The sequence below is a fragment of the Sinocyclocheilus anshuiensis genome, unplaced genomic scaffold (assembly GCF_001515605.1).
Source record: "Sinocyclocheilus anshuiensis isolate Anshui unplaced genomic scaffold, SAMN03320099.WGS_v1.1 scaffold1355, whole genome shotgun sequence".
NCBI classification, from domain to species: Eukaryota; Metazoa; Chordata; class Actinopteri; order Cypriniformes; family Cyprinidae; genus Sinocyclocheilus; species Sinocyclocheilus anshuiensis.
This window is the reverse complement of record NW_015540070.1, coordinates 695911-709100: the sequence shown is the minus strand read 5'-3', so window position 1 is coordinate 709100 and position 13190 is coordinate 695911. Positions and strand designations below refer to the sequence as shown.

The 13190-nt window shown below is 35.4% G+C and overlaps 1 protein-coding gene across 1 annotated transcript in view; it reads right to left on the bottom strand.

Moving 5' to 3' along the window:
• Positions 1–4406, bottom strand: part of LOC107687198 (barttin-like) — a 6639-nt gene extending 2233 nt beyond the window's left edge. Inside the window, exons 1-2 of the mRNA XM_016484428.1 lie at positions 4230–4406; positions 4003–4085 (exon numbers count right to left, since the gene is read on the bottom strand). Of these exons, the coding sequence (XP_016339914.1) occupies positions 4003–4085; positions 4230–4406 (260 nt within the window). The remainder of the gene's footprint in view (positions 1–4002; positions 4086–4229) is intronic.
• Between the last annotated feature and the right edge of the window lie 8784 nt (positions 4407–13190).

The window sequence follows — 13190 nt, the reverse complement described above, 5'->3', positions numbered from 1 at the left end:
TACAACGGAGAGAGCTTGAGCTGAGCCAATCATCTACAGGGGTTTTATACTTACACATACAGTAAATTACAGTACTGTACCAGTAAATTTCACTGTTCTATATGTACAGTAAACTGTAGCACATGTTGTGCACCTTTCAAACGTGTGACTGTCAAATTTTATTTGTAACCATTTTTTATGTGTAGGTAATGTGTAGAGAAATGACTGCCTAGAGATATAGCTAGTCTTGTGTCAGGAGACCAAGAAACTGCTATAGTACTGTATATACTGTAATGAAATTTGGCCAAATGTGCAGAGGATGCTAAATTTACTTTTATTTTATTTTTTTACTTTGTATTGTGGTGCATACCAAGTTCATACAGTTCTTTGGTATTTGAACTTTTCTAGTGCTTTTCATCTACTGCAAGATTACTTTACAGTAGTAAAATGAAAATTTTCCCCCCCAAAAGTTCATTGCTGGATTATACATCTGTATCTGTAATTAAATTGATGTATACTGTAATAGACACTGAGCTGTAAAAATAATTCCTGAATCCTAGTAAGAGTTTTCTGTTACAGTGTTATTGATCTCAGAGTTCTCTGGGCAGGAAAGTCATCTGTGTATTTGAATTGTAAGCATTTACAGTTTTTTTTCAACTGCTTACACACAAAATATTTACTTGTCACACAATTTCTGAAACCTGACACTCAAACACCAGAACCACACACCAAATCTGCAAAACCATACACTAATTCTCTGCCTTTGACTCAGTTTTCCATTTCATAAAACACTTTTTGCAAAACACAACACACAATTCTCTATGTAACACACAAACATCTAACAGGAATTAATATTATGGCAAAGGTGTTTTCAAATGTTTGCTTTTGAGATGTGTTTGTGATATTTTGAATGCAGTGCTTCATTTTGCAAGACATGTGAGGCATTTTGCATTTTGTGTGTGCAATTCTTGGATTTGTGTGTAAAGTTTTGAAAAAAAGAGGCAACGTTTTGAAAATGTGAGTAAGCAGTTGAAAAAAAACAAGAAAAACTGCAATAATTAGATTGAAATGTTTGAAAGACAAAATTTTGCTGGCTTATCTTAAAGTCTTGTTTAAAAAACGTAAATGGTTTGGTTAGATGTTCTAGATGTTTGCTAAAGTGTTGCTAGGATATTCTGGGTGGTTGCTAGGCTCTTGCTGTGCAGTTGCTGGGGTGTTGCTAGAGTATATGGTTGATAGAGTTTGTTCTGGGTGATTACAGACATCCCCACCTCTGTTCATAACAGAAAATCAAATATTGTTTTCAAAACTGATCCAGTTTCAGTGCTTTGTATTGTATTATTGTATTTCTTTCTAATGTTAGAAAATTAAAGTTTTTGTTGCTCTTAAACTTGCACTTAAACGTGATTTATACCATCTAAGTAGCCAATGTAATTTTAATAGAACCACGTCTTCTTTAGTGATACAAGCTCAGAAACATTTATAACCTGTTGAAGTTTTTTATATTGTGTATTGACTTGGTGCCATGATGGATATTGAAATGTTGCCACCCTAAAAATGATTTTCTAGATCCGCCCCTGTCTATATATATATATGCTAATTTTAACATTTTTACACATTAAAGGGATAAAAATGATCCCAGAACTGAAAATTCTCTCCTTTATTCAGTCTCATGGGAGCAGTACACCATTGATTCCAACCCGGGTTTACAAGAACAAGCTTGATGTAAATGTCAGCACACAACAACACGCGTACAAGTTTTAAGAGAATGCACATATGACAGCTGGACAGAACCTGTGGTTTATAGATTAAAAAAAGTTTAAAATACCATTTGTGGTTGTATGGGCAGTGCTGGGTAGATTACTTGACAAATTACGTGATGGAAATTGTAGTCAGTAATGTAATCCATTACATTACACATTTTAGGTAATATAATCTTTTAATTACTTTTAGATTACTTTTGACCTAACTTGTTGAACACATAGATTTGAAGAATAACTGTGTACATGCAAATGTGTTGTTAAATTATAATATTAAAAAATGAAATCTCACGGGAGTTCAGGTAAATATTTTAGTTTAGAATAATATGTGAATATGTAATCATGTAATACAAAAAGTAATTGTAATCTGATTATAAGCATTTTAAAATGTAATATAATCAAATTACAAGAACTTAGTTTTTTGAAACTGATTATGTAATGTGATTACATGTAATCAGGTACTACCCAGCACTGTGTATGGGTTACCACTGTGTGAATTGCATGGTTTTAATGTTGTAAATTATGTTCAATTTCCTGCACAGACTAAACGTTTCATTTAAGACCTCAATATATTGTCAGGAGCAAATTTTGTGTTGCCTGATTTTTTATTTTTCTCTCAGATGACGGTAGCAGTTGACTTGGCAGTATTTTATGAAGCACCAAGGACCATGGTTTCAGCTAAAAAAAATGCATCACCTGAGGGGTAAGTAAATTAACAGCCAGTTTTCATTTTTGAGTGGACTATCCCTTTGACATGACCTGAAATGCTGAAATCCCTTTGAAATGGCATGACCCTGTGGGGTCAGTTGTTCAAAAGTAATCTCATCAGATTTCAGCTATCAGATTTGATCAAATCTTGAAAATAGGTTGTTCAAAAAAGAAAACAGAGGGATCCTGAAATTGGATGAGATCATAATTGTTCAAAATTTTTTGTAAGATTGGGATACCTTTGATCCCAAAAAATAAAATTAGGATTATACTGATCCCAACAGAAGGTTGGATTTCAGGAACAAAAATGTAATACAAATAAAAAAGTGTTACGTATGTGTAACATACAGGGGCATGTTAAAAAATATTTGTTGAATAAGGTTTAATTTATTAGATCTTATATTTATTTTGCTTTATTTTTGTAATATGTTTTTGTAAAGTCATAATTTTGTTACAATATAATATTGTTTTGAACTGCTTGCTATTTACAAGGGTTACTATTAACTGATCTTTTTGGTCAGTTCAGTTGTATTAAAAATAGACCAAAAATCTAAACATGATAAAAAATTATTAATTATTAAACCACAATTAAAAACAAAAACATTTAAAATGTATTGTCCCCATTTTTGTGTGTGTGTGTGTGTGTGTGTAATTAATAGAAATTAACAAATGAGATTTCGCTGATATTTTGACTGAAATAAGTAATGTCCCCAGTGTTTAGAAATCTAGTCATGTTGCGACAAAGGCAAAAAACGAGTGTAAATGTCAGTCATAGTGGAAAGATTTGATGATGGAGAAGATCTTGAATATAATGATGCCAGTTGCTTCATTTTTTTTTTTCATTATTTTGTAGACTGCTTTCTATTTTCAATATTATCAATGTAATTTACATCAAATAGTGATGATAATGCTGAGAGAGAGAGAGAGAGAGAGAGAGAGAGAGAGAGAGAGAGAGAGAGAGAGAGAGAAAGAGATTCTTAAAGGCTGTTGAGTTGTAAGGTTGAACCCTTGTCTCTTAAAGATTTTAACCAAAAATAATCTCATAATTTTCAGAGTAAATACATTGTCTGGCTGGTAAGATTCAATTAGCCAACTGCTGAACCCAGTTACAGAGGGAGTGAACTTGGAAAGTAATGAGTCTTGATGGGCTCTCAGAAAACACACAGACCCCAGTGTAACGACAGAAAGAGAAGGAAGAGTTTGAATTAGACTGGATGAATGAATGGAGGGTGATGGAGACGACCATTAGCATTATCTTTACAATTAATGTAAATTATCCAATTTTTTTTAAAAACGCAGTGTTTCTGTTTATTTAGAACATCCTTATTTAGCTTTGTAAATGCCTTGTTGCCAAAAAAATGTTTTTCTACAATATCAATTTACTAGAGAACCACATTTAAAGACATCACACAAAACAGACAATAGTTTCTTGAATTAAGTTTGTGTTTCCCATTGGCAAATGTATGCTTTAAAAACAAAAATCTTAATGTAATTTGCAATTGATCAGATTTTCTTTTTATACTGAAATTTTGATATATTTCTAGATCACTCTAACCTTTTTTCATCTGAACTTCCAGCAATCAAGTCCTGTTTTTCAGCCCCACAGAGTTCTTCCTTATCTGGCAGTATAACAGTCACCTGTAGGACGAGTGAAACACTCGAATGTAACACAATTCAAACTCTAACTTTGAGTATTAATAACCTAAGATCTGATATTATGCCTTGACAATAAAACATTAAATAGATCTATTAGCGAACAGTAGGAACAGCATCTTTTCTTACCCTGGGGTAACACTGACACACTGACCAAACAGACCCAATGACCACCATTATCACTCCCGCAGCACAGAACGTGGCAAACACCTGTGGCTTCTCTACGGAAATCATGAACAGACCCAACGCCACGAACGCCATCCCCAGAACGATGAGCCCATAGCGGTACGGCTTGTTCTCTGCCATGGAAAAAACTTACAAGTCCAGCAGTGGTTTATTAAGTTCACAGAGGAAAGTACCGGTGAGCGTGTGGAGCTTTATGAATGTGTCCCCATAGAGGTGAAGGGCAGGAGTGAGTGACAGGACACAGGGCCAGTGGAGAGCCAAGATCCGGATCATTGACCCTGTAATGGGCCTTAGTCAGGTGACCTTCCCCCAGGTAAAGGTTGCATTGGCTTAAGCAAACATACTATGTCCATTTCCAGGAATGCTGGCATCTTAATGATATAGTAAAGAGAAATAAAGCACAAGAACACACAAAATGTTTGGTTTGATATTAAAATTGGTTACCAAATACAAATCAACCATACAGTTTTTGTATCATACGTATTGGTATTTATATGCACAGGTGATAATAATATACTGACAAAACATCACTGAAAACACACTTGTGCAGCATTGTGTGATACAGAATTAATAAAACACACACACGAAACAGATAATAGTTTCTGGTAGGCCTGTTAAAGTGACAATGGAAGTGGCAATGTGGAGAGAGGTAAAATTTTACAACAATGTAGGCCTACCATTAGAAATCAAGGCACAATTCAATATTTGGTTCAGCTTATTAATAAAGAGGTACTCAGTGGCATTACAATCATAACCTAGCATTTTAACCTTCATGTTCTGTTCAGATTGACTTCATGTTTGGAGTCCCACCAACCCCAGTAATAAACACTACCATTCAAGTTTTGGGTAAGTGATTTATTATTATTATTATTTTATTTATTTTTTTTTAAAGAGAGTAATTCATTTATTTAGCAGGGACTTTAAATGTATAAAAGCAGTAAAGACATTTACATGTATTCTATTGATGGTTTTCACAAAAATATTTAGCAGCTTGACTGTTTTCAACAGTGATAATAATACGAAATGTTTCTTGAGCACCAGATCAGCCTATTAGAATCATTTCTGAAGGATCATGTGACCCTGAAGGCTGGAATAATGGCTGCGGAAAATTCAGCTTTACCATTGCAGGAATTAATTACAAAAACTGTTATAATTTGTAATAGTATTTAATAATATTACTGTTTTTACCATTTTTGAAATCTTACAGACCCAAAACTGGAATGGTAGTGTATGTGTAATATTAAATAATAATAGTGTTTTTAAATTAATCTTTTATTTTCCCTTCAAATTAATATGTTCATTCCCTTTGTCTGACTTAAGAAAAACCCTTTAGACAGATATTGACACTTTTCCTTTTCACTCTTTTTTACCAAAATGTATGAATGCATATGTCATCACTGTGGCTGGTATCTATTTTAGTAACACTGCTTCTGTTTTTGACACCAGTAAAAACACTGTAGAGAAATACAATAAAACCAATGAAAGAAAACAACTTTGAAAACCATCAACCTTCAATGGTAACTAATTTTTGAACTCTTGAAATGGCCTTGCGGTCTCTCGACCTTAAGAAGATAAATAAGATTTAAGTTATCCACATATGAAAAAGTGAGAAACAAGATTATAGTGATGCAATCATGTTATCAGTGATAGTTCACAGAATTAGCCTACAAATTATTGTACTTACATAAGAAATAAGAAAGATTGTTTTCTTCCCATTTTAAAAGCAGTTCCACTGTTTATGACACTTGGTGTCATTTAGCATGCAGAGATCTGGGCCTGTATTTATCAAGCCTCTGAGAATTACTCTCAAGAATGCTGCTAAGAATTGACTTAAGTGTAAAAAAAATTATTGGCTCGCTCAAAGCTGCGCTTAAAAGTTAGTTATCAAGCATCTCATTCGTAATTTAAGCGAAGTGTAGGACTAAATCTTAAGTGTCAGTCTTAGAGTTGATTCACGCCACTTTGCTGTGCCACAAACGGGATTTTGAATGGCGAGATACGCATGGACCAATCACTGAATATATTTCCTTATTTAAGAATATTCTCAGATAAATTCACATTGAATGGTTAAATTCCTAATAAGAGTTTACATTCAACACACATTTGACAATAAAGAATTTTCAAGAGAATACATTATGGTAAGGAAACATCGTTATCACAACCTTCATTTAGGGTTGTGCCGGTAGACGATGGTATTGTGTGTTGACGATAGTCAGAGATATCGCCTGTTGCTGATTTCTTTGACGACAGCCAGACGATTATTATTATTATTATCCGTCAAAAATATAGGCGCCTATCTTAATAGCGCGGAGAGCCGCTTCAGAATCTGGTGAGTAGCCGGGATCAGCCCCGGTGGCCGTGTCGGAACCGTAACACACCGCAGACGTGTGCCGTGTAAATAAGGGGTAAGAGATTTATTCATGATACAGTGTAGGTAGCTTCACTGATTATAATGGGAGTGTTTTTAAAGAGCAGATAATGCTCGCGCTAGACTGAAGTCAGTTATGATGTTCTTTGGTAATGTAAATATTCTTTGCTCGTTTCTGTTTGAATAACTGAGGAAATGTAACTGTTTTATTAACTGCTCGTCGTCAAACATTTCAAGAACATTCTTCCTCTCCTGAACGATTCGCACACGTCTGTCTCCTCAGCGCCATCACAAGCGCTTACTGGCTACTCCTAACCACTTGAGAGACCTCTCGAGCTGTCTTAAATAACTGGGAGAGTAAGAGTGATTCTTAACTTTAAGAAATTTGATAACTTGCTTTTATACTTAAGTTTGAAAGTAGGAGTAAATTTAATGATATCTCAGCACTTAAAACTAAAATAGCACTTTAAGAAGCTTGATAAATACGGGCTCTGGACTTCAGTTATCGGCTTCAAAACTAAAAAAATATTATCACATCAGCCAAAATTTTCATATCAGTACACCTCTATAACAAGATAGGAATCTGGAGGTTGGGTTCAGTTGGAGGCTAGACTGATAAGTCCATATTATTACAAAATTACAAAGTTTTTCTTGTCACTTAAGGCACTTTAGACATTTTTTTTTTTAGTAGATCAGAGATAGAGAAATAGAGCTGCACAATATATCGGTTTCTGTCTTTTTTTCCCATTTATCATTAAATATTACATATGTACTTGTGAACTTGTTTCCCTTTTAATTTCGGATTACTTTTGCAGTCTGTATCTACTATTACAATAACTTAAGGGATAGAGATATAAAAGGATATAACCCTTCAAGTGCATCATCTCTTATAGAGTGCATGCAGAGCTGTGTGCATTCATGCATAAACATGTTACTTAAGTTTTTTTCATTCAAACCAACTTTTTGTTGCAGATCTAAAAAATGAAAGTTATGGATAAATATTCACCTTTCATACTGCAAAAAAAGAAAAATATCCATCTTTCATCCCATTGCTGTTTTGATGCCTACATTAAGTTGTAGCATTTAAAGTATTTATTTATTTATGTAGAATAGAGTTTAATATGGCCATTTATCAGCTATCAGCCATAAAACGAAAATAATTACTGGCTTAACTGTGACTGACAGATTTTTACTATCTGTGCACCCCCAATTAAACCAACTTTTCAATCATAACGTGTCGGTGTCTACAGTCAAACCAGTGGTTATACTTGGTTTACTACTGTAGTGGTCTTCATAACAGTCTCATAAGACGGCGGCGGCTCCATTTGCCAGGGGGGAGGGGTTGCAGGTTGGCTCTGTGGACTGATGTCTGAGGTGGGAGGCACTTGGACTGGACTTTGCTCCTCTGCCGTAGCCCTCCGGATGCGATCCAGCCTCCTGGGGAAATGAGAACAGCAGTGAATATGTGTACATATAGTTTGAATATGTGGCATAATCGCAACTCAACTGGACATTTAAAGGGATAGCTCACCCCAAAATGAAATTAACCTATGATTTACTCACCCTCAAGTCATCCTAGGTGTATACGAGTTTATTCTTTCAGACAAATACAATCAGAGTTAATTTAAAAAATGTCCTGGTTCTTCCAAGCTTTATAATGGCAGTGAATGGTGGTTGAGATTTTTAAGTTAAAAAAAGTGCCTCCATCCATCATAAAAAGTGCTCCACATGGCTCCGGGGGATTAATAAAGGCCTTCTGAAGCGAAGCGATCCATTTGTGTATGAAAAATATACATATTTAAAACTTTATAAACGGTAATCTCTAGCTTCTGCTAACTGTTGTACACGCTTTCACTAGAGAGTGCCGTTCCAGCGGATGACGTAGGCGTAGCGTAAGCTCTGGTGAGAATATGCTAGTCTCGTGAGAACCAAGTTTTGTTTATAACAAAGGAAAACCAGTCTCCTCTTCGCTTACAGTATATCGAAATCCTCCAACATTTTTCTTTACAAATCCCCCGGAGCCGTGTGGAGTACTTTTTATGATGGATGGACACACTTTTTTGGACTTCAAAATCTCAACCCCCATTCACTGCCATTATAAAGCTTGGAAGAGCCAGGGCATTTTTGGCTTGAGGCTTTAGGGTGAGTAAATCATGGGGTGATTTTCATTTTTGCAAAATGAAAATCTGAAATACCTTTGCATTGGTATACTCTTAGCAAAAATCTCAACGGCAACCAAACCGCTTAGATGCTTATGTAAATATGTGCTGAGTGCTTTCCGTCAATAACAAAATAAATGCACAACAAAAATGACAGTGATGAGAAAACAGCAGTTAGGAAAGTATCTGATAATAGCAATGTGGATATGTTTGCACCAGCTCTGCAATTTCGCACTCCAGTCAAGTCACATTTATTTACTGTATTCCACACTTTATACAATAGATTGCTTTAAAGCAAGCAGCTTTATAGTATCAATCATACAAGACCGTGTCAGTGTCACTCACTGTCAATTAGAATTACAACTGACTTTTGTGGAGCCCCAGAGCCACAGCTACCTATTACATAATCGCCACAGACCAATGGTAGTTTGAAGGTGTTTACCAGCTTTCAGAAATGTTTGCTTTGGCAAACTGCTTTAAACTTCCCAAACAAACTCCAAGCAAACTTCGTTTTGGTCTGATTTTGTTCAAAATGATGTCATACCGGTTTAGTCTCTGATTTCGCTTAAACTATTAGGAATTATAGAGGCAACGTTTATTTCACCTAGTGTGTGCTTGCTAGTGTGTTCTTTTTTTTTAAACCAAAGAGTTTGAGCATTTAACATTATTCCTTTAAAACGACCGTACTTCAGTTGCCAAAAAGACAGGGGTGGGGAGAAGGCGGGACCCCTAGGCCCTGATTTGATGGCTTCAGCATGTTGCAAGAAACAAAAAAATCTTGTCTCTCTTCCTCTCGTTCCCTCCCTCCTCATTCTTTCTGGGCTAGTGTACAATGCTGACTGCTTTCTGTTAACATTTATACTCCTGATCATGTGGTCAGAATGAACTGCTTTGCCCCCTTTGATTCAGCACGATTCTCCAAACAAAAAGAAAACAAAACATAAATAGATTTGAATATAAACTAAGATCATTATGAAGTACCAGCACCTTACTAGTATTTAAATGGCAATGGGCCCTTTCTCTCTCCGTCTCTCGTTTTCCCCTCAGACATTGAACACTGAAAGAATTTGGCGCCCAGCAGCTGTTCAGTCTTCACTTGGTCTCTAAACATTACCTTGCGTTAACATTTTCTCTCAGTTTCTCCATTAATTACATGACACAATTGCATTTTGTCAGGCACTGAAACATTTAAAAATGTTTCTGACTGATTTGACTAAAGGGAGTCAGTTTAAACTCTTAAACTAATTACTGTAATTGACATAAAAACACTGTTGTGTTGAGCTGGGCATCACAGAATGACTTCCTAACATCTCATTTAAAGCTAAAGTGTTATTCCTGCAACACTAAACTCACCAAACAAATTGCAGAAGTGGTTAACAAACAATGAGCTATGTTTTGATAGCGACACACAGTTGTCTATGTTTTGAGTTTTGATAGCGACACACAGTTGTCTTTGTATATTAAACTGGAATAAGAAAAATACCAAATAAAATATAAATTAAAACAGACTAAATAGATAAAGCTGAAGTTTGGAAGTATGAATCTGATGATATATTTTTTTTCACAAACCAGCATCTCATAGACATATTGGATAGAGGAAAATTATCATCCTTCCAGCTAATACATTGGGCTTTTGTGCTATGAAAATAAATGTAAATGGTGGTGACATGAATTAGTTAATGGACAGGGTGCATACTCACCATGTCTACCATCGAACACTGCAGACTCTCACGGTTTTCACTGCTGACCTACTTCTATAATCAGAACATTTGTTACTTCTGCTTAACTTTGGCTTTCAAACTGAGAGTGGGCCGAAAAGAGACAGAGCACCCTCTTAGTTTGCATATTTTTATAAACTGAAAGCCAGTGATATACTGAGTGTATACAAAACCACCAAACAGTATATTATTTTTCAGCATTCTTTTTTCACAACTGATGTTACTAGTGAGTGCGAAATAAAACTAGTACTATTGCTCATACTCAAGTAAAACCAATCATTTAATGACTCCTAACTAATGCTAAAAACTCTTTTAGCAATGCAACTTATTTAGGTCAGGGTCAGCAGGGGGTCCCATTCTATGATGCCATTTCCTATATGGGTTTTCTGCATTTTGGTTGCACCACATGACTGTCATGTTATGGAAACATTCTATAAAGTACATATATACATAGAATCACTAATAAAAGATTACGCCAAACGTTTTATTTTCAAGAATTGTATCCTTTTAATGAGGATTTTTTTTTTCTTCATTGTGAAAACAACTGTATCACCCTGACATTTTCTATTTGCCACCAAATATCAAAATTAATTGCAATTCAGGTATTAAAAACATGCTTATCATAGAAAATGTGTGTTCAAGACATTGTATGTATATATGAATCGCATTTTAAATGTAATTTTAAATACATTTATAGATGCAACAACAACAAAAAAAAAAGAGTGACATGTCTTTTATCCTTGTGGGTTCTTGACCTCTCAAAATTCCTTATTATTTATGTTCTGTTCTGTTTTTGATATTGTCCATGTATAAAACTTGGAATACAATACATGATTTTTGCACAGATTTTTGCCTCAATTTGCAGTCTGGACAAATCAGTGCTAGTTGCCAAAAGTCAGAACCAGTGTGCAAATATTAAAATCTGTTCCGATTTTAAAAGTCATGTAGTCTATTCCAGCTTTTAGTCTCTCTGTTTATTGTGTATCTATTCACAGTGTTCCAGAAAATTAATTTGACATTTATATACTCCATGACACTCGTCTTTGTGTTTGTATAGAGTTGCCACAACTCTGGCTAAACCTTTGGATCTCTTTAATTGCACTTATAAATTAGCCTCATAATGATATTTATGCACGAATATAGTACAGCATTTGCTTCTTACCTTTGCACCGCAATGGCTTGATGGTGGGTGTAACGGGTGCCTGTTCGCGGGTGTAGAAGGAAGTGACCCGGCACAGCTACATGACTGGATTTAATGACCATGCAGAAGGCACGGATGAGAATAAAAAGGCCCAGACACACTATAGGTATGCTAATGAGAACAATGTACATATCCTTGTACATATGCATTGTCATAAAGAGCACTAGGCCTGCTATCACAAGCAAGATCCCCAATGAAACTTGCCATCTGTGCTGGAAGGACATGTTGTTTCTTCTGGCTACGACATCACTAGTAGACACGTTGTTTTCTGCCCTTGTAACACCACACGTATCACTGTGCATGTGTGTATGATAGTCTGAGTATGTGCTTCAAGTTGTGTTGCGCAGAGCACAGCACAAAGGACAGTCCAGCCCCGGTGTCAGTTCATATCCTGGCAGATCCAAGAAAGAGATCAGAGACCATCCTACACATAGAGCAGCATAAATGAGTTAACGGTCCACTTGTACCCAAGAGAGAAAAGATGGTTTTTACATATTAAAACATCTTAAAGCATATTAGGACATATTGCAGCATGCTTCAATATAAATTAAATTGCTAATAAGATATCTAATAAATGCATTAAGCTATATGCTTCATGTGGTAACGTCTAAATAAACTGTTCAGAAGTCAGAAATACGACATAAGCAAAATGACTACATTAGTTGCACTAAAAAAGTGAGTTTAAAGTTTAAATGAGGCAAAATATGTCTTTAAGCCAAGGTAAGAATTGCATTCCCTTACGAAAAAGAAGTTTATTCAAGTGTGCTATTAGTATACTTCTTTTAAACTAAAAATAGGAAAGTATACTTTTAGTCTACTTTTTATGTACTTCTCAGAAATATATTTAAAATGACATTTAAGTATACTTGACTTATACTTAGAAAAAGTCTAAATATATCTGAGCTATACTTGTGTTCCTAGAATTGTGAGCCGGTTCACTAAACCAGTCCAAGAACGGATCATTTGGCTGCTAGGGCAAAGTTACAGAATTTGATATTATTACAGTTTCTTTTGCTTTCTACCGACAGGTGGAAAAACATTAGAGAATTAATCTCAACAATTTAACTGACAAACATTTTTAAACCATAAGAGAATAAAATATATATGATTAGGTTTGTACATTAAGGCTACCACTAATGTGTGGAAAAATGATGCTGTCAACAAATTAAATATACTTTAGAAAATGTTTGAATTTTGAATGTTTGAATAAATAAATGTTTGATTAGTCGTGGCCTAATGGTTAGAGAGTCAGACTCGTAACCCAAAGGTTGCGGGTTCGAGTCTTGTACAGGCAGAGATTGTAGGTGGGGGAGTGAATGTACAGCGCTTTCTCCCACCTGCAATACCACAACTGAGGTGCCCTTGAGCAAGGCACCGAATCCCCAACTGCTCCCCGGGCGCTGCAGCAAAAAATGGCTGCCCACTGCTCCGGGTGTGTGTTCACTGTGTGTGTGTGTT